This window comes from Lissotriton vulgaris, chromosome 1_1 (assembly GCF_964263255.1).
Source record: "Lissotriton vulgaris chromosome 1_1, aLisVul1.2, whole genome shotgun sequence".
NCBI classification, from domain to species: domain Eukaryota; kingdom Metazoa; phylum Chordata; class Amphibia; order Caudata; family Salamandridae; genus Lissotriton; species Lissotriton vulgaris.
The window spans coordinates 332,712,368-332,734,211 of record NC_141685.1 but is presented as its reverse complement, the minus strand read 5'-3'; the positions used below and the strand labels follow the sequence as shown (position 1 = coordinate 332,734,211).

The 21,844-nt window shown below is 48.0% G+C and overlaps 1 protein-coding gene across 1 annotated transcript in view; it reads left to right on the top strand.

Moving 5' to 3' along the window:
- Positions 1–20,389, top strand: part of STIL (STIL centriolar assembly protein) — a 340,881-nt gene extending 320,492 nt beyond the window's left edge. Inside the window, exons 15-17 of the mRNA XM_086952397.1 lie at positions 14,815–15,010; positions 16,238–16,494; positions 18,414–20,389. Coding sequence (XP_086808523.1) covers positions 14,815–15,010; positions 16,238–16,494; positions 18,414–19,185 — 1,225 coding nt within the window. The 3' untranslated portion in view covers positions 19,186–20,389. The remainder of the gene's footprint in view (positions 1–14,814; positions 15,011–16,237; positions 16,495–18,413) is intronic.
- Positions 20,390–21,844: the final 1,455 nt, after the last annotated feature.

The following is a 21,844-nucleotide window of genomic DNA, read 5'->3' as shown; positions in this document are numbered from 1 at the left end:
TGAGGACCCATTTCATGTGGGCCAGGCTATCGCCCTTCTGGCATTCTTTGCTTTACCTCATTCTTCTAAGGTGGAAGAGAGACTCTTTCTTTTGAGACATAAATAGGCACTGAGATTTTACATCGATCGTACCAAAGAACATGTACAATGAGCTCTTCAGAGCCTTTCCCTGAACAAAGTGAAAAGCAGTTGAGAAAACAGAAGCAGCATCTTCCAGAAGGCTTGTGGTTTCATTCCACCAGGGCTAAAGCTGTTATCACTGCCTTAGCACACAGTGTGTGTCTCTCCTGGATATTTGTCAAGGGGCCTAGTGGGCATTGGTACACAAGTTCACAAACCACTATTGTCTCGACAGTGAAGTCCGTTGAGAGGTATTTTTCTCGCTTGGTCCTGCAGAACTGTTCTGGTCAGAGCAAATTAGCAGACATCCACCTAGGGATGTACTTCTAAATATTCAGGAGAGGAGGAATCCTCAGAAGAACCAGTTACTTGCCTTAAGTATCAGTCTTTCTGGTGGATGCTCTATTTAACTGCAGACTAATCACTGACTTTGCCAACCTTCCCGTTCTGTGAACGGAACTTTTTGTTTTCTACAAAAATTCCCAATCTAGAGATCTGCACACGGTTTATGATAATCTGCTCATGTCCTCTATGTCTTGGGGTGCGGAAAGCTTAAAAAAGCAACTAACGTCTGCACGCTTGGTTATATATGTGGCTCTGTTTGTCACTTGTGCGGATCTGCACAACGTCACGTACTGATGCTCGGGAGTACTGCTTTAAAGTTTTCGATCGAGTGTGGTGAACCTGGGAACTTTTTACAAGGTGAGGATAGAGTATCTACCAAACACTGTTACCAAAGATAAGTAACTGTTCATTAAGACCATCTTTTTTTACGCTTGAAAATAAGGAAATGCATAGATGTGATTGTAGCCTGTTTAAGTGGTGTGACTCCCCAGTTAATGGGCTGTGGCTAATAGATTAATTACATGTTCAAATGGCTGTTAATGAAAGTTATCCCATGCAGCATAGTTTTCATTCATGAACAGTCTATTTCTCCTTTTTAAATTTCTACGATTTTACTTACTTGTGCAATACACTTTTCGAACTTGGTAAGTAACAAATTTGACATGAGAGCATTAGAAAACATTTTCCATTGAAAGATTTCTGTATGTATGAATTAAAATGCGATAGAAACAGAAAAATATGGATTAAGCAAAATGTAAACCTGGAGTCTATGTAAAGTCTGCCTATAAGGAGGTGGCAAGCCCTGGGCTAATGCTATTCATATATGTAGGAATCTGGACTTCTTTGCATATCTCCCTCCCCCTTTTTGCCCCTCATATGAACTGCAAGATTCTGTTTTTTGACTGACCCTGCACTGAAGCCTACTGACTAGGCTCCAGTGTCTAATTGTAAGCTAATTGGCAAGGACGTTAGCACCCTTGTAAGTCCCCAGTATATGGTACCCCTGGTACCTAGAGAAAGGGTACTAAAGAGGGTGCCTAAGGGCTGCAACATGTCGTAGGAACCACCTAAGGGACTCTTGCAAAAACAACATGCAGACTGCCACTGCAGAATGCATGAAAGGGTGCAAGCCCTTCTAAAAACACAGCATTGCAGACTGTCTGCTTGTAATACCAAAGTACATTGCAGGTACTATATGTAAGTCACTCCTACACTCCTTAAGAGCCTTAAGGCAGAGTGCATTATAGCACTTGTGAGGACATATTTGCATCAGCAGATATGCCCCATGATGTCTTGTTCTATTGCTAGATATTGCAAGTGAACAGGGAAGCAATTTTAAGTATATGTGCTGGGCACTCGTCATTACGAGTTCCTCAACTGTAGAATGGCTTCACTGAAAATACGGATTTTTGGTATCAAACACCTTGTCTTAATAAATCTGTATTGATGCCAGTTCAAGATTTATTATGACATGCATCCAGGGGGCACCTCATAGGTGCTCCCTGAAACCTTACTAGTCTTCTAATGTGCTGTTTGAATGGATCCAGCAAGTCAGCACAGATGCATTTCTGACCCCGTGCAGGTTACAGCCCACGCTCTCAGGAGATCAGAAATAATGCCTGATCTGACAGGCGTTATCACGTCCTCCAGCAGGATGGCCAGTGAATCTGCATACCAAAGGCAACAAATCTTCTTCCACCTTTGATATGCGACCCTGGGTTGGGCACCGGGAACATAGTTAAAGGGGCCTCTAAGGGACGCTTTTGTTTTGGGAGGCCCGGTAAATGTGTCTTGCCTCCGCTCCACGGCAAAATCCCGGGGTTAGCAGCGCCATCAATTCTGCTTCAACCGGCTTGATGCGACCTTCAGCATTCGGGGGACACGGCGACAAACCATCAGAGATAATGGGGCACGACCCCGTCACTCGGAAAAGCTGAGTTAGAAATCGGGAGCAGAGGGTCAAAGCCCCGCAACATGACGACCATGACTGGGGAATGACAGAGCAGCCCCAGAAGATATACGGACTGCGACAATCCCAGAGGAGGACATCAGGGCATTCTCCGGTCACCGCCTCACCCCTACAGAGCAACGCGACTCACCAAGCAGGGTCGGATTGAGGTACACCCTGGCGGCTGCGGAGCACTAAAAATGGCGGCCACCACCTATGAAGGAGTGGAGATCACCCGCTAGTGATGTCAGCTGCTAAGAGACTCACTGCCTCATAGCGGAGCCTACACCGAAGCACCTTTTTCGGGAGCAGCAAGAACTGCACCACGGCTGGAGACCTCTGACAACAGCCCATGGGAGAGCAGAAACAAACCTAACACAACCACGTTTCTCCGAGGCGAGGCAGAAATGCCTCGGAGAAACAGTCATTTTGGGATTCGGGGCGTGTTTTTAGGTTTGAGTGACTGAAGACGTCACAGAGAAAGAACATAAAAAACACACCCCCGAATCTGAAAAAAGACTGGGCTTGATCGGAGTGACGCCCCTCTCCTCCAATGGCTGGCCTCCGTTTAGGAAGCCAGCCAATGGAGAAGAGGGGTGGGTTCAAGCCCCCAATACTGTTGACATTAAATCTCGGCTGCGCGACACTGCTGCACAGTGTACGCTAGGCCGAGACCTAAAAAGCAAAAGGAGACGGGTCCTTGAGCAATTGGGAGTGAACAGCTTCAAAAAGAGGAGGACCAGGAAGCCAAATTTTCCACTATCAAGGCAAGAATTTTCAAGATCACTGAACAGACCAATCCAAAGAAGTGGGAGGAGTCCAGCCCCACAAAGTATATATTCAACAGACTAGCTTACAGTCTAGGCACGACCTAAAAAGGAAGCTTAGTGAAAGTGCTTGCCTAGGATCGCACATTTTGTCAAGCAGAGGAATAGGGATTTATGCCGTTTTTCTGGAGTCATATAGTGCAATTCAGCCAGTTGATGGGTTTCTTTCTCTCTCCCTTTTACCATCAAAGGTTAATGCTTTGCCATTCTTGTTGCATGAAATTTCAGTGTTGGATGCAGGCTGAAGCCATGTGAACGCTTGGCTCCCTTTGGGCTCGTGGGTCCTAAAAGTCCTCGAGCTCAGCCAGGCATCTAGCTCGCGCTTTCACTAGCACACCTCTATACAAAATGCAAGTGTTCTGGAACTCTCTAAAGGAAGGACTTTACATAAAGGGAATAGCCACGTCGGGGGTATTTGTTTATTAAGTCATGTTTATATGTCTTTATTCGAAATCATATCAGATGTTCGTGTTGCTCAATGGCTGTACACTGCATTGATTTCTGGCCTGCTGTTTGGAGATAATAATATTGTACGTTCGTCGTTGTTAAGACCTGTTCTTGCTTTGTGCTGACATGGCAACATGATGAGTACATTTTCCTGGTTGGTTGATTGAATGTTCTATTGAAGCGCCCGAAAAGGGGGATTGAAGTTGCTGTAGGAAGCATAGTGAATGTACCAAATAACTAAATGCATCAGTCCCTGTAGAGATGAGCTTGCACGGAAGGGGCTCTGAGGAAGGACACAAAGCAGGTTGGATAATCTGGGCCTGTTTCTACGATCCAATTTACAGCTGGTGCACAAGATCACCTCGAGTGTCGGCGGCAGACGCTAGCACACAAAGAGAACGATTCACAAAGCGCGTTCTGTTCACAAATTACTTGAATAGGAAAATGCCGGATAGCTGGTGTGCAAACCTGACCGGAGAAGTGATCCACAAAGCCTTTTTTACATGCTGCGGTGCAACTCTCGCTCCCTTCTAGACCTACACATTTCACTCATTTGTAAGTGGCCCCTAAAAGGGTGGCTATCGACATCCCCCGGCGGGGCTAGGGCTTGTGTGCAGGGGCTGGTGATCCAGAAGTGACATGGAAATTAGGTGAACAGTGACACTCTTTTCGATATTTGCAAACCTTTGCACTTCCTTCTCACGCGAATCTGCACTTTCTAAGCTCCCGCCTAAATGTGTCCGGTGTAAGCAGTGCTTTAAATGGGCAGATACTGTCCTGCACTTCTTTAGTTTTAGAATGCAATGCATATAAATTGGAGAGAACCGGCACTTCCTGACACATCGTGACATATCCTTTCCGCCCCTTTAATTGTGTTATGTGTGTGAAGTAGTGTGGCTCACTGGTTAGAGGCGGCAGACCCGAGAGCAGAGGACGGCCCGGGACCAGGGTTCGATTCCCGGCGCGGCAGGTTTCTGGACCAGGGTCAGCGGACTCGATAATTCTCTCGCCTCGGTGCCCACTCTGATCAGCGATCACACTCGGCAACTCTGGGCATTAGCTTGCCTCATCTTCACTAACGGCCCCACCAGACCGCTGGGGATGCCTGGTCTCACCCTGGAGATACCCATTAAGGGACCATCTCTCAGGGAAGCCAGGAAGGGTTTCGCAGCGGTCGAAGCGCCTTGGGACCCTACGGGTAAGTAGTGCGCTATATAAATGCCAATACATTTACATTTATATTTTATTTACAGGTGTTGTTTTTCTGTGCATGCCAAGCCTGTGATGCTCGCATGCAGCTTTTCTGTGCACAGTTTGAGTTGTGGCTGCATGTAGCACTTTCAGTGTTCGAATCCCGGCACGCAGTTGAGTTTTCAAGTGCGGCTTGTGGGATACCTATGTGCACATATCTTGCATACATTCAATGTATGTGCTGTTACTTTAGAATCAAACAATTTTATTCGGCAGAAATGCAAGAATAAACACAGCTGGGCTGCCTACATCCTCAGGCCGGCAGAGCGAAGGCAAGGTACACATAACACAGCCACAGGGTCTACAACCCGGAGGGCGACCCGGCGAAGATGGGCTAGCAGCCATGCGGTGGGTCCATGTAGGAGGCGATACTGCCTTTTATCAAAGCCAACAACCGAAACAACCCGCAGGAAACCCAACCCTCCCACCCGAGCCAACTCCCCCCACCCAACCCACTCTAGTATCCCTCCTCCCCCCCCCCCTTTTGTCCCCCCCTCCCCCCCCCCCCTCCCCAAACCCCCTCCCCGCATCAGCACAGTTCATTCAATCCACAGAGCCCAGTAGTCCAGGGATCCCCGCCCGCCCCTGCAGCAAGCCAGAGACAATCATGTCGTAGCCCCGGGTGGTTCCAAGGGGATAAGCTGCAAAATCTGGAGGAATTTGGGGCATGTGACCTCGCGTAGGTCCCGAGACAGCAAGTGTATGAAGGGTGCCCAAAGCTTAGCATACGTGTCCCCTTTACCATCCACACATAGGGAAAGGCGCTCCATCCCCAGAAGCAACCACAAACGCCTAATCCAATCTCTAGTATCAGGGGCGTCCGGCGAGCGCCACCGTGAAAGGATCACCAAGCGTGCCGCCAGGAGTGCTAGCGCAATCTGCCTACCCTGCGGGGAACGCAGAGGAAACGCTTTAGGGTGGGGCAGGCCCAGTAACACAAATTCGGGCGCTCTGGGAAAGGTGATACCAAAAGCATTATCTATATCATCTAAAACTGCTTGCCAGTAGCGCACTAGCTTGGGACAATGCCAGAGCAGATGGGTAAGAGTGCCTGTAGCGCCGCAGCCCCGCCAGCAAAGACTCGAGCACTTGGGGTCCCACCCATGGAGCCTCGCCGGTGTGTGATACCAATAAGTGACAATTTTAAAGGCCGCTTCCGCGCCCGCTACATTAGCCGCTGTGTGGTGCGCTCGGTAGAAGATCTTGCCCCACTCCTTACTCGTCAGGGGACGGCCCAGCTCCGTTTCCCAACGGACTTGCGCCCTGGAGCGCTGCTGGTGATGGCGTTTCATAATGAAGGCGTACAACTCGGAGATAAGTTTGCGATCATCCTTCTTGAAGACCACCCAGCGTTCCAGGGGCGTCATTGGCCGAGACATGTCTGCTACATTATCGGGAAGTGTCACCCAGTGCGCCACCTGTGCGTAGTGAAAGGCGTCGGCCGCCGTTAGCTCGAAATACTCCCGGCACAGAGTGGCGAATGGTATCAGCCCCTCCGGCTGAAAGAGGTGACCCACCCGTTTGCATCCCAGCTCCCTCCAGCGCTGGAAAACCGGCGAAGCACACCCGGGGGGGGAAGTCCGGATTGTCGACGATAGGCGTCAGCGGAGATGGGAAGGTGGTCCAGCCGCGTCTGAGTGCTAGACGGTCCCACGCTGCAAGGGTCGGCGCGGTCACCGGGGAGGAATAAAGGCCCCAGGATCTGTGTTTGCGCGGGAGCCACAGTTCGCGCCAGATGTTGCGGCCGGCCACAGTCTGATCCATAAAAAGCCAATGTTTGCTGGACATGGGTCTGTTCCATTCCAAAATAAAACGCAGGCACGCAGCCTGGTAGTACGCCTCCACGCACGGGAAGTTAAGTCCTCCGCCGTCTCGCGGCGCCATGAGGCGATCGATAGCGATACGGGGGCGTTTGTGGTTCCACAAAAACGTGGTCAGCAACCGCTGAAGCCTACGGAGGGACCCCGGGGGGGGGGCGCAAGGGCAGCATCTGGAACAGGTAGAGGATGCGGGGGAGGATCGTCATTTTGATCGCGGCGAGGCGGCCAAACCAGGCCAGTTGCAACCGGGACCAGTCTGAGACCGACTTCGCTGTCTGGTCAAGGAGCAGCCTATAATTGAGTGCCACCGTTTGGGTGATCGTGGGCGCCAGTTGGATCCCCAGGTATGGGATGTCGGTCTGAACCCACTGGAATGCGAAGTCGGCTCTGAGGTCGACGACCTCCGTCTCCGGCACTGAGAGGTTCAGTATTTGGGACTTAGAGAAGTTGACCTTGAAGCCGGAAACCGAGTGGAACTCTTCCAGTTCCCGGGAAAGGTGCCTCAGAGAGGAGCGCGGGTGCGTGATGGATAAGATGACATCATCCGCGTAGAGGCTCACCTTGTGTTCCTCAGCCCCAAAGCGCACCCCTCGGACGCCTGCGTTGTCCCGGAGGCGCTGCGCGAAAGGCTCCATATAGAGCGCAAACAACAGGGGCGAGAGCGGGCATCCCTGCCTCGTCCCTCGAGTAATCGGAAAGCAAGCAGACCTACAGCCATTGACTCGGACAGCTGCCCGCGGGGAGGCATAAAGACAGCGGACCCAGTTGATAAACGTGTCTCCCAGCCCAAATTTACGCAAGACAGCAAACATGTATGACCAGTCAACCCGGTCGAAAGCCTTCTCGGCGTCGATGGATAGAAGGCATGCTTGTGTCCGTGAACGGCGGACCAAGTCCATCAGATGTAGGAGGCGTTTGGTGTTTTCGCCACCCTGGCGCGTCGGCACAAAGCCCACCTGATCGGGTTCAATGATACCGTCCATAAACCGGCTGAGGCGCGTGGCTAGGATGCCCGAGAACAACTTCATGTCAACGTTGAGGAGTGAGATGGGCCGATAGGAGCCACACTCCTGGGCATCCTTACCTGCCTTGTGAATAACCGTAACCACAGCTTCGGCCATGGACGGCGTCACAGTCCCGGACTCCCGGAAAGAGTTAAAGAGGCGCGTCAGGAAGGGAGCTAGGGTGACACAAAACTTCTTGTAGAAGGCAGCTGTGAAGCCGTCCGGGCCAGGGGACTTAGCCACCTTCAAGCGCGCAATTGCCGAGACGACCTCCTCTATGCGAATCTCGGCATCTAGGGCTACAGCTGAACTCTGGGACAGGGGGGTGATGGTGCAGGACTCCAGATACTCGAGCACCCTGTCCGAATCCGAGGGTTCGGCCGTGTAGAGAGCGCGGTAAAAACGCTGAAAGCTGTCCGCAATGTGCGCGTCGGCCTCCTGTACTTCCCCATGCTCGTCCTTAACGGACGACACCATCGTTTGTTGCGCGTGTGCCCGCAGGCGGTGCGCCAGCATCTTGCCCCCTTTGTCGCCACTAAGATAAAATTTGTGGCGCAGTCGGAGAAGCGCGTATTCGGCCCTGTCCAGGTCAAGGTGTTTCAGCATACGCCGCTTCGTCTCCAGTTCCCTCCAGACCCTCTGTGCCCCAGTTCGTTTGTGTATCGCTTCCAACCCACGAACATCCCGCTCAAGCTCCTCCCGCTTCTCCCTGCGCGCCTTCGCCAAGGAAGCTGAGATCGCAATGCATTCACCCCGCACCACCAATTTAAACGCCTCCCAAATCGAGGCGAGCGGCATCCCATCGGTCTCATTAGTGTCGAAGTAGCATTTGATCGTGTCCTGCAAACGCTCCACCACAGAGGCAGAGTTAAGCAAGGAATCGCGCAACCGCCAGCCTCCGCGCGTCGGCTTCCCGGGCCCCACCGACAGCACCACCGAGACAAGCGCATGGTCCGAGAGGGAGCGCGGCGCGATCTCCGCTGAAGAAAGCTGAGGAAGCAGGGAAGTGGAAGCAAGGAAGTGGTCAAGGCGCGCGTAGGATTTGTGTGCCGCAGAGTAATAAGTGAAATCGCGCTCATCTGGGTGCAGGTGTCGCCACACGTCATGGAGCCCTCCCTCTTCCAACCAAAGCAGACCCCCTTTGGAAAGCGCGCCAGATGCGTGAGAGCGCGCCTCAGACCTGTCAAGCGTTGGGTCCATCACCACGTTCAAGTCACCACCCACCAGGACCCAGGGATCAGGAGAGGCTAGCACCTCCGCAAGCGCTGAAGTTAAGAAGGGTTCTTGTTGCACATTGGGGGCATAAATAGAGCCTATCGTGAATTGGGAGTCCCCCCATTGGATCCTGACCGCCAAAAAGCGCCCCCTTATATCGACCACCTGAGACAATATCTTACAGTGTGCTTTCGCGCTAATCAGTATCGCCACACCCTGCCGTTTCGTACCACAGGAAGACCAGAGTTGAGTGGGGAAGCGCTTATCTTTCATCCGCCTCGTGTCTCTGGCGAGGAGATGAGTCTCCTGCAAGAGACAGATGTCGCCCTCCGATCCCTCCAGCAGGGAGAGGATCGCTGCTCTTTTGACAGGGCTATTGAGACCCCGGACATTTAAGCTGACAACCTTCAGATCTCTCCCCATCTGAGAGGCAGGAGAAACGCCCCGCTAAGAGACAGTGGCGGCTGATGCGGGAAGCCCCCCTCCCTCCCTCCCACCCCCAACACCCCAACTACCCCAACCCCTCCCGAAACCAACCTCCCGGAGCCCCCCCATCCCAACAACAACCAAATCCCGACAAGGCCCCAGAAGAGAACAGTTACAGGGGCACAAAAGTCTGTCATCGGAGTCCCAAGGGCTGGGGGCATGGACTTACTCCCACCAGCCACCCAGATCCTGATACAGGACAAAATACACGGGGGACGTGTCAGTACATTACCCATCAGTGTCCAGTGGGTCGGTCCCTCCACTGCCAATCACTCAACAGGTGCAGAGGGAGAACGGCCAGCCGCTCCGCTCAGGGCCCCTCGAGCGACTCGGTCACCTTTGATACCGAGGCCACCGCAGCGTCACGTTCTTGGAGTCTGACAGACCGATCTGGGCCCGCCGGCCTGGAAAGCTTGCCCACGATGTGCCAGTCCCCGGAACCACGGCGAGCTCTTGAAGAGGGCGACGGTTGCGCAGCAGCAGGGTCAGTCGATTCCAGCCCCAGCAGGTCCCGGGCCACCTCCACGGAGCGCACTTGTATCAGCTTCCCCTTCCAACGAAAGACCAGCCGGAAAGGGTGCCCCCAGGAGTAGGGGACTCCTTGCGACTTCAGAAAAGCTGTGACCTCCCGGAAGCCCCGTCGCTTGGCCAGGGTGGAGGCCGCCAGGTCCTGGTAGAGCACAGGGCGGTGGTCTCGGAACAGAAGGGGGTCATGGTCACGGGCTTTCCTCAAGATCCTTTCTTTAAGTTGAAAGTTGTGGACGCACACCAGGATGTCCGGGGGGGGTGCGTTGGAGCCTCTGGGCAGGCCGACTCTGTGGACCCTGTCCAGTTGGATCTCGCCGAGCTCCTCCTCTTGTAGGATGTGGCGGAACAGGCCGTCGACATACTCGCGCAGGTCCGACCCCTCACCTTTCCAAGGGACTGCGCGAATACGAATGTTATTGCGCCTGGATCTATTCTCCAGATCCTCTGTGTGCGTCTGCAGGTCGAGATGCTGGGTGTTAAGGCGAAGGATCTCCTGTTGGAGCTTATGGATGTCGCCCGCCGTGTCCAAATCATGCTCCTCGAGGGTCGCCACCCTCTCCCCAATGGCGTCGACGTCTCGTCGCACTTCCCGGAGGTCCGAGGCGAGCTGCGCCCGAAGTTCTTGTATGTCCTCTTTGATGGACGCAAAAAGTTCTCGCATGAAGGCCTTGGTGGCAGGCGCCTCGCCCTCCTCCGGTGTCGCCGCTCTGTCCGTCGCCGCCGCCGACCGCAGCGGGGAGACTTTCTGTGCGGCCTCTTTCAGGGCTTTCTCCCTCTCTTTATCCTTCTTGGTTCTGTTGGCCGCCATGGCGGCGACAGGTCCCCAACTGCCAGGAGCGCGCCTCTGTGTAGGCTCCAGATGGCTGCAGGCGCTGTAAACGTGGTGCCCCCGGAGGCTCGGTCAATAGCTCAGCCCAGGGGTCAGAGAGCGCCAAGTCCGCAGACCCCAGAAGGGCTCACCACCCGTGAGCCCCGGACAAGCGATGGGCGCCAGAGATGGGGGAAGGGCCCACTGTCCCCACTCACTGCGGTCGCGCTTCCACCGCCGCTGGTCCGGGCAGGAGGGGGGTGCAGAATGGCGCCACGCGATCTCTCTCCGCCAGCCGGGGTCCAGGCACAGAAGCACCCCCTCAGTGCCAGAGCCGTCTCTTCAGGTCCAGCTTGGGGTGTCCTTCAGGCGCTCAGCGCCGCCGTCCCGTCAGGGGGGGGGAGGGAAAGAAGATGGTGCCACGTGGGCCTCTCCACGCTGGCACAGGCTCGGGTCCGCAATCTCCCCCTCACTGCCAGCGCTGCCTCACCAGCCGCAGCCCAGGCTGCCTCGTCAGGTGCCCCTATAGGGCGCTGGGGGACCTCCGCCGTAGGGGACCTCGCAGTAGTGGAGGCCGGCGCGAAGCGGCCCCGGCGTAGGCCTCCGAGCCGGGGCCCACAGTAGACGGCTCACCGGCCGCGCGCACCACAGTCTCCAGGCGCCGCTCCGTTCCCGGCCACAGGCAGCGTCGCGGCCGTTTCCTCGGGCCGAGGCGTCTAAAAACACACCCGCGGGTGCGGGACGGTCTCCTGACCTGTCCGCTCCGTGTCGGGACGGCAGCAGGGTCCTCTGCAGGGCTAATTCAAGGCGGTAAAGCAGCGGCAGCGGAGGGACCGAAAAAGACGTCCTACACCGCCGCCATCTTGGCCACGCCCCCCTGTGCTGTTACTTTAAAGCTGCACATGCATGGTTTACATGCGCCAGGCCTGTGTGTGCCTTACTTTATCTATCCCCCTGTTACCTGGCTACTGCTGGAGGGCGTGCAAACCGAGCCAGAGGGGAGCTCTGGATCTCACAGCGACCTCAATAGAATATCTTATATCCTGAAATGTTACAAGGATGCACTCTCACCAATGCCACAAGCGATCCTCAAACGGTGACTCTTAAAAGAAAGGGCCTGATAATAGGAAAGATCAAGCATTGGCTCATTCCATATGTCTCGCCTCGTGGCTTTGCTCGCACAGAGGTATTAGCTCTCACAGTGCTTTTTGCTGATGCTTCTCAAATCGGCAACAAGATGTAGGTTACATCTGACTGAGAAACTAATCTTCACCATGTTTTTGGAAATCGGGGTGATCATCGGTTGCTGATCTCTGCTTCAAGTTTTCCAAAGGGTTGAGTCATGAACGGAGAATGCTGTGTCACGGGTCTTCAATGAACTTAATCAAGATACTTCTAGACTGGGCTGAGTAAAGTACTCATTTTTTTTAAATTAGCAAACTAACCTGTCCTGTTAAAAAAAAATTCTGTAGTACAGCAAGTCTTTGCGGCTTGATGCTGTTTGGGAGGTGGGAGGGGAAGTAGGAGAGTGGGGGAGTGATCAGGATGAAAGCGCTAGCGGCCGCATGCTGGCAAATGGTGACCTGCAGAACGCGTGAATGGGAAGAGCGGCCGTGGGAGGGGAAGTAGGAGAGTGGTGGTGTGCGATGTGCACGCGGGGGGCGGCAGCCTTTGAAGTGTGATGGGGGGAGCGGCAGCCTTTGTAGTCTGATGCGAGGCACAGACAAATGGTGGTGTGACGTGGCTGGCCTCGTGCACGCGCCTGTCTCACATGAACTGTGTATAATCCGCTGTTGGTAGACTGTTCTTTTGCCCTTACTATAATCTCGCCAGCAATACGTAAGTGCATTGGCAGGCAGAGACCTAAAAACATAAGTTACTAACTTGTACCATGCAGTTTGCAAGAAGCTCTTTGATGATAGCTTATAGGTCACTGTGCTAGATTACGATTGTAACTTATGAACTGCACGGTAACAAAAGAATCTCTGTGACAAAAGCAGTAACCCACTGACCTATGCACCTAAAATACTGTTTTTTAAAATGCATGGTGCACTTTCTTTGCAGTAGGCATATTAACCCTCTGTGCTACATTAGATAAGTCATAGATGCCAATGGACAAAACTCTCATCCCTCTCCAGCATTAATCACTGGTGTTATCTTGACACTATTATTGTTGCTCAAAAACTGCTTATTATACACAGAACTTTGCAGTGCTTTTAAAACTGCTGCCTGGGGACCCCCTAGGAATGTGTCAGGGGCCCCTGGGGTTCCGCGGACCCCAGTTTGTGAAACACTGACATAGGGGATGTATTCACCCCAGGGGTAGGTAGGTAGCCCATTGGCTACTACCTTATAGTCCTCTTAACACCCCTAAATTGAGTATTTAGGTGGCCCCCTGACACCAGGAACTTTGATTAGTCTGACTGAACAAAGAAGACAAAGAAAAACAGAAGAACCGAGAACTGCAGACTGTTTGGCGTCAAACCCTGCCTTCCAACCTGCTCTTGTCCCGACAATCGTGACAACCCGAATCGTCTTGCAGCTGTGCATCCTCCAAAAGTCTTGGAGGACCTTTAGCACTTCCTTACAGTGGAGATGCCACTTCCCTGCAACCCGCAGGCACCGACCTCAATGCCAGGTTCACGGTTCTGCTGTTCACCAGTTTCCTGATGCAACAGCCACCTAGGAGGAGGTCCCTGTGCTCCCAAAGGTCAGATCCGTCTCCCCACCAAGTGTGAAGACACTAGGACCAACAGGAGCCGCCCTGCATCAATACACTGGGTACCGGACCCCTTTCAGCAACCAATGCTTGTTTTAGTCCAGTGCGGACTCCAACACCTCAAAGACCGACCAGCTGATGAGGAATGTCAGCATGGCAGAGGCCAGCACCGAGTGGCCCCGATGTCTTGCTTTGCCCCCCTTTGCCGGTTTAATCAAGAACTTTGGGTGCCTTTGACTCATGGGCACCAGCCGACCAAAACCTTCTGCACCCAAGCTCCTTGGCCTGGGTTCAAGACAAAAACAACAGTGCTCCCCTGCTCCCAGGACCCCCCATAAACCGAGACTCCCGTTGGGACCTCCCGGACTTGTCCCAAAGTCCCACCTCTGCAGCCTGCCTCTAGGTGTAACCCCCCCCCCCCCCTCAATCCCCCTGCCTCCTTTCCTAAGGTTTAGCGTGCAAGACTACCAACCCGTCCAGCCCTCTACACCTGGACACTCCAGGGCAGGTAAACTTGAAACCTTGCCCCCCTAGCAACTTAAGTCCTAAAGGGAGGGGGGAGGGGGGGGGCATGAAAATCATTGGAAATACCTGTACGCAGTATGTTTCTTTCTGCATAGGAAAGCATTACCGCGTAAAAACGAGCTTTTGGTACACTTTTACTTACCTGTAAAAGTAGCTATATCAAAAAGTACAATTGCGAAGTTCTTGATGTTAAAATATATATAAAAATACCTGTAATTTTTCAAAATTGGTCTAGTGTTTTTTCTTGTGTGTGTCGTATTTATTGTGCGTTCAACAAATGCATTAACAGTACCCTCTGCTAAGCCTAAACTGCTTGCCCAATCTACCACAAAAGAAAGCATTTGGTATTGTGTATTTAAGCCTTGTAAGCCAATAAAGGTAGTCTAGACTTTCTACATAGTGTAACTCTTTTAGGTACACCACATAGAAAGCCAGCTACCTACAATATATATACTTAATTAAATTACATATTGCTCTTAATCTTATTTGCTGTATTGACTAGGGCATTATAGCCATGATTTGAAACGTGTTTTTAAAGATATTTTAAAACCTCCTATAAATAAATATAAATTTTAGTTGCAGAAATAGTATGGTTATAATTTATTAGTTTAAAAAAATACATTGCTCTCTTAAACCATGTTTTTTTTCTATGTCATAAGTTCTCTTACTTATCATTTGTTTTATAAAATATGCTATTTTAAATCTTTACCAGTGTGTATGGTCAATCCCTGTAGCTCATTAACCTTCATGAATGCTTTTTCTTTTAACCAGTGTTTCTCAGCACTTACCATATGGGCCACGCTCTTCTGTCTTCCCTGAGCATACCCCATCAGAAGAAATTAAGGGTTTACAAACTGAGGCCTCCGAACGTGTTGATAAATGCATTGATGATGCAAATAAAATTCAGCAGCCAGTCCAGACTTTGGCTAATGTTCCTTCCGATCAAATTCTTTACCAAGATTTACTGGTAAGGATACAAATATTGTAATACTATTTTTCTGATATTTACTTTTTGAGGTTCTGTTACTGATCCATTATAGTTGTCTTCATTTGGCAATTTCCAGTGTTTTCAATAGCTGTGCTCTTTAGTTCTGATGGACAGTCTGTTGTAGGTAGCATTGTGATGAATTGACTTGTTGTAGGAAGTCTGAATGTTGTAGCAAGCTGTGTGTGGAAAGGCTGCTCCCAGTTTCCTGCATTGAGAGCCAAAATGGGAGCTACTGGAGAGTATTCTCTGGAAATACCACAGAGTCGTTTTAGAGGCCTGTGAAATTAATCCTTGGGGGCAAATGACAAGGAAACGAAGCAAGGAGTTGGAAAGCCTTTAAGCATTTTGTGGCGTAGGGCAGGGAGGATGTAGTAAGTTCCCAAGAGCAGTGTGGCTCTTCTGTGGTCCCTGAATGGAGGCAGATTGCTAATGACAGCAATGTTGCATTCGCTGAGATGGAGCATTGGGTGTAAATGCTACACTTCTAATCCCAGTCTTGAGGGAAAACCAGGGGGTGGTTCAGGCCTGTCAGGCAAGCTGGCAGCCCTGGAAAGGTTCATCAAGAAACTAAATCAAGTGGAAATAACCTGTGGAATTTGTCTATGCAGCAGGTTGCTGAACATCTATGCACACTTCATTTGAAAAGTAGGATTTTCAGTAAAAATGCTAAATTTGAAAGGTCAGCCGTAGAAAACATGGCAGCCTTCAACATACTCCTATTTCACCCTAGGCATGCTAGTGTACTTTCTATTGCCTCTATTTTGAACACTCGCCTCGGCTTTCATTCTGAAACGCTTTGGTAAAATATGCCCTTTTTGGATCCATAATCTATTTTCAGGATCATCACACACTTTGTAAATGGTTCCAGTTTAGAATTGCATGCAAATATATCTGATTTGTTGAATGTCAGAACAACTGGTAGGACTTTGGACCGCATAGATCACCGTTGGATAGCTCTACTGTAGGCCTAGAGTGGCACTTTGAGCCTAATTCATACATCATTGACTGGTGACGTCCATCAAAGTTGCTTGCCAATGCATGTTTGTTGAACTTTGCACCTACAAGGTTTGCTTGAAAGCGTCTTTAGGGCTTGAAAATGAAGAACATGGGTCTAGAACTCACTGAACGTTCAATGGAAACTATTGTCTATACTTTGCCAACGTCAAATTTTAACATTGTTTTTTCATAAATTTGCTTTGTGATCAGGGTCAAGTCAACCATTTACTTAAATCGTCTGAAGAGTGCGATGAGCCATCAGTAAAATCAAACACATCAGATGAACATGGCACATCGCAAAGCAGTACAAAGGCTAGGAAAAGGAGTTCCCAACCTAATTCGAAAGCATACGAGCAAAATGATGTCCTGAGTGCGACTCTCAAACAGTTAAAGAATCTTGGTGTGCACATTACATTGGACTCCTCGGATACCTTGAAGAATAATACAAATAAAGTAGAAAATGCCAGGTAATATGCTGATATGTTTTGTTGGGTATATGGATTTCTGTACCTTTGCCCTGTGGGATGGTAATAATACTTCACTTTACAAACGCTTCCTTTTTTTATACTGTTTAAATATTCATCTGTGTAGTTTTGACAGACCCTAGAGTCAGGATTTCACATTAGCACATCTGGCTGTGCAGTGTTTTATATATTAATCTTTGGCTGTTCATTTTTTTGGAGGGGGATGAATGCATTCCTTTTGTATGCAGTCTGTCGAGTAAAGCTTTACACACCCTTATCGATGCAAATTTGATGTTCCTGCAGTTTAATGTATTCCTGCTCAAGACGAGCATAAGCAATGTGCTTGGTTGAACGTCATGTCTTTTAGTAGTGTGTACTTTTTTTCATGAAATGCTGACCACACACGGGGTCTGCAAGAAAGTCAAAAGCTCTGAATATTCCCACTTCTATGTAGTACCCAAGAGCAAGTTGCACAATAAAAATGTATACTTTTTCTTATCTATAAATGCCAGTTTTTTTTAATTCTTTAAAATGGAAAAATGACACCTTAATTAATGCTATAGTGGCCTGTTTGTTTCTTTAAAAATTAGTCCATTTTAGTGTAAAAAAATATCTCTATGAAATGTCATGAAACCATTTTTAAACAAGAAAACATTTCATAAAACCTATAGGAAAGATGGAAAGTAGGCTGAAAGGAAGCACACTTCTACAGTATCCCAACATGTCCTGTCCGTGACAATTGCTCCAGGTGTTTTTGAAAAGGACTTAGTATCCTGATCTTTCCGAAACCCTGTTTCTATTTTTCCACTGGGAAGGAGATTGCAGAGTAGTGCGTAGTAGAGTAGAGTGGAGCAGAGTGCAGTGGCATAAAGTGGTGTAGAGTTGAGAGGCTTAGAGTGCAGTAGCGTAGAGTGGAGTGGGGTAAAGTGAACTATGCATGGTGTGGTAGTGTACTGCCATTGCAGACCACATCTGCAATTGAAATGACCATTACATTTGTACAGGCATACAGTTTTACTGATGAAAGTATACGGCGCAAAACGATAATGTTTGGAAATGTCACCATCTCCAAGTGTATCGATTTGGTTTGATAGTACGAGAAGGAAGAGTAAACACCAAGCTCCTTGGAAAACCGAACCTGACATTTGACCTCTGTCTCTGAATGCACAGCAAATCTGACCAGATAAGTACAAGACTTAAAGGCCTGTGTACGGAAAAAGAGCACTGTTGCAAGAATACAGTTTATATGGTTTGGACAACTGAACGGACGAACTCAAGCTCGACTGCCTAAAAGAGATAGATCCAGTAAGATGTTGTTAGCAAACCAGTTAGCCTTCGACCTAAAAAACCATTTGTAAAAAGTCACCGCTGTACCCAGTCATTAGATGGTGGAATACTGCACAGAATGTAATGCTAGAAGAGCTTTGCACTGTAAAACCATTCCTAGATTTAAGTGACTTTTTTGTTCAGGTTAAAAATCTTATTTCACTTTCATTTTAATTAATTGAATTGTAGCTGTCTGGTTTGAAATTAAGTTGTATTTAAGCACCAATATGTACTGTTGGTAGTGTGTGAGATGCCTGAAGAAAGCAGTGTGGGATACTGACTGATTCTGAAAATCTGTAAATTCGAGAGTCTTAATGTCTAGAAAAAACTGGTGATATAATGGATGCTTACAACATCAGATAACTGAAATGGCAAGTAACATCTTCACTTTGGTACATAAATCTCCATGTCTCTTCTTTCCCTAGTTTTGAAATATTTGTTCGACATTGATAATGTGGTGAATTGAAGCGGTGTTTTGAGCTAACTGTATCATAGACTGCTTACTGGCCCAGATATTCAAGTTGAGATAATGTCAATATGCAATGAAAATGGTCTTTTGCCAAAGTAGATGAACAATTTTTTGTTTGTTGTTTTAGTGTTCTGGCATGCATCAATCCTGAAGCTGTGATCCCCAGATTGAACCACTTGTCCTTTGATAATGTTGGAATGAGTGGGTTCAGCCCGAATGGAGTCGATCTGAGCATGGAGGCAAATGCAATCGCTTTGAAATACCTAAACGGGTCTCAACTCTCTCAGCTCTCGCAGAGTCGGACCAGCCAGAATATCTCCCTGGAGTACTCGTCCTTCCAAAGCCTCTTAAATTCAAATACTGAAAAGAGCATGGTGGGCCTAAGTTTAATTTCACCCAGTGACATGTCCTTTGCAACGAAAAAGTATATGAAGAGATATGGGTTAATAGAAAGTAATGACAGCAGCGATGATGAGGATGAACTTTCGGATTCTTCTAGAGGGGATAATAGCTTGTTGGATATAAAATCAAGACCCAATCCTGAAGGACTTAGTTGCAGAAAAGTGCCTTCAGAAGAAGCAAACGTAAGACTGAACACCAATATGGAATCACCCACTGCTCACTTCTTACATAAAGTAAATGTGAACAGCTTGAGAAATGTCAAAGACGACCTCTCTTACAGGATGGTACTGCAACCTTCTGATCCAAACTCATTTCAGGTTATCAGAGAGATGTCCCATAGTCCAAAACTTTTAACATCAAAAGCACAATACACCCGTCATCCTGAAAAAGAGAATGCAAGGGAAATGCAAATGGAAGTAAAGCCCTCAGAAAACCCTAAATCACTTGGCGACTTCCTAGATGTGAACCGTCTCCGGCAACTTCCGAAATTGTTCTAAACATCCAGCAAGATTTTCCTGCAATAGCAATGTATTAAATGATCAGGTTTTTAATATTTTTAATGAGGAACCTCTTTCTGAAAGCTACACCTTTTTCTTCCTGTGGAAGTATATCTAACAAAGGATCTTCTGCGAATGTGAAAAAGCCATTACGGTTATTTTGAGTTGGTCAGCATTTACAGAGGAACCTTCTATGCATGGCTTCATAAATTACAATTTTTTAATGTGAAGACTGTTCATTTGAGAAGAAATAATCGAATGCCTTTACAAATAATTTACTTTTATTAAAGTGTTTGCACTTTTTTTTTAAATTGCCTCTTTGCAGAGAAAGTGTTCTGGCTGGTGCAGTCTTTTGTAAAAGTAGGCGCATGATAAAGATTTCAATTCAAAATGTTATTTTGTCCCATTCGTGTTTTAAATGTAGGCCTCTTTATAGGTATTTGCATTCTACTTTCATTACTGTCCCACTTCAACCACATGCAGCCGTTCTGCTGGCAGCATTTACATGGAAAACCATGGGAATTTGGATATTTATTTTCTAAGAAACTAGAATGTACATTGAGTTATTTTTTCCTAAACTCCTTATCAGTGAATTTCAAAAGAACCTCCTGTCTAGTATCATGATCGCTAGCCTAATCGGGTGTCCTAACTTGGGATACACATTTGCACTTATCTTTTTTGTGTTGTGTTTTGGTCTGTAGTGTTTGTTTACTCTAAAGAACTATGGTTGGCACAAGTGTTGTGTGACTTGCTCATTAAAAACTATTGGGGGGAAAAACAATCCGCAATCGCATCGCCTGGCTTGGGAAACATGAATTAGCCAAAGCAGAAATGATTTTCTTTGTGATGATGGGACTGGTTATGATCACTGATCGGTGTTTATCACGTTAACCAGCTGCAACATAAAATAAACATCTGATCACCCTCAAACGTCACAGTACTCCGAGCTTCTACTGTGATGTTTTTGCATCTGTGCTTTTCACTAGTTCCAAACTAATTCTGTGCACATGCCCAACCTAACGACTTTGAATAACATTTAAACTATTAATGTGATGTTTTTTGTGAAGGTTTTATTAAGAAATTTATAAACTGAGAGACTTTATATGGGTGGCTAAATTATTGACAAATCACAGAAATGTGTTTGCAGTGGCAGCCTTTAATATTTTACTATGGCAACAGCTTAATAAAAATGTGTGTAAAATAAGTTGTTTTGGGTTCCTCTTTATGGGTTTCATTGTATTGTTTTGCCACTAGTGAACGGAATAGTACTGGCATTTGTGTGTGGCTTTCAGTATCCCTTGCAGAGCCTAAAGTTCTTTCCGGAAGTGGCTACCCCATTTGTTGTGTGTGGTTGGAACTGTTGTTGCTCCCATTTGAAATAATTGTCTGTGCAGAGAACCAGTTGTGATCAATTGTTTATTGCAAGTGGATATCTGCATCAAGTACTTTAATTAAAATGTCTCTTTAGCAAAGGAAATTCGGAAAAAGATCTATAAATACATTTTACATCTTTAATCACAAGAATCTACAAGTTTGAAAAAAATAAATTACCCAGGAACACATTTCTAATTACAACTGTACAATCTCCTTCCTACACATCATGTATATGCAGTCCTGAAAAGTTTGCAAAATTTTAATGATTTTTTTCCATTTCTTATAACCTTTTATGATTCAGTTTTTCATTTTATTATTTCAGTCCTGTCCTACCAGGGCTTCGCTCAACCGCCATCTTTGTGCTATCTGGAAACGAGCCACGAAGGTTGCAGAAAAATCTAATTTCCAGTTGATAATTTCCTGTTCATTTTTTAATATTGCCCCAGTAAAAGCCACATAAAAGTCTAGATTCAGCTCTTCTGCAAACCTTTTTCTAAATGAGCGTGTACAGCAGCAGAAACAACAATATTGCTTGGGGCGTTTCCATAAGCCTTGCATTCTGTTTCCCACTGAAACAGGACACCGTTGATCAGGGCATTCTTCCACAAACTTGTGGAATTGCTCCAAGGTGGAGAAGTCATCTAGCAAACCAATATATTTGACGAACTTTGGAGCTGACCAGCCTATGGTACAGCACAGAATTGATTTTAACCCAATCTTTGCCTAGGTATTGAAGACCCAGGGATTTGAGATAGCAATAATTTTTCCAACATTGGATCTTTCATAGAATCACATGCCTTCATAGAATTGGCATGGTGGAAGTCTACAGTAATCAATGTAAACATAGCAGTGTATGCAGACAATAAATAACATCGAAACAAGCCATAGGCTGCATGTAGTTTAGTCCCCTAATATTGTGACGTCTACTCTGACCAAAGAGGTGAAGACACACAAAACACCCATCAGAGGCTTCAACTCTCAGATTTCTTCTAGCCAAGCTCATGTGAGGGAATTCTCAGGTGCTCTGCTCCATATTTCTTCCTACAACCCACCCATTAATTATCTATTTTTTTGTATTGTGGCTTATTACATTTAGATTTGCTTGCAGCATTTTTCCAGATTTTGTTCGGCGAGTAACTGACTTTTGAAAAGACCTACAAAATGTCAGATCCCACTGTGAAGGAAACTGTTTCTCAAAGCCTGCACCTTCTGTATTTAAAAAAAAAAATTACTTCAGGGGATTTCATTGATCATCATAACCACTGAATTGTCCTCCCTATATTTG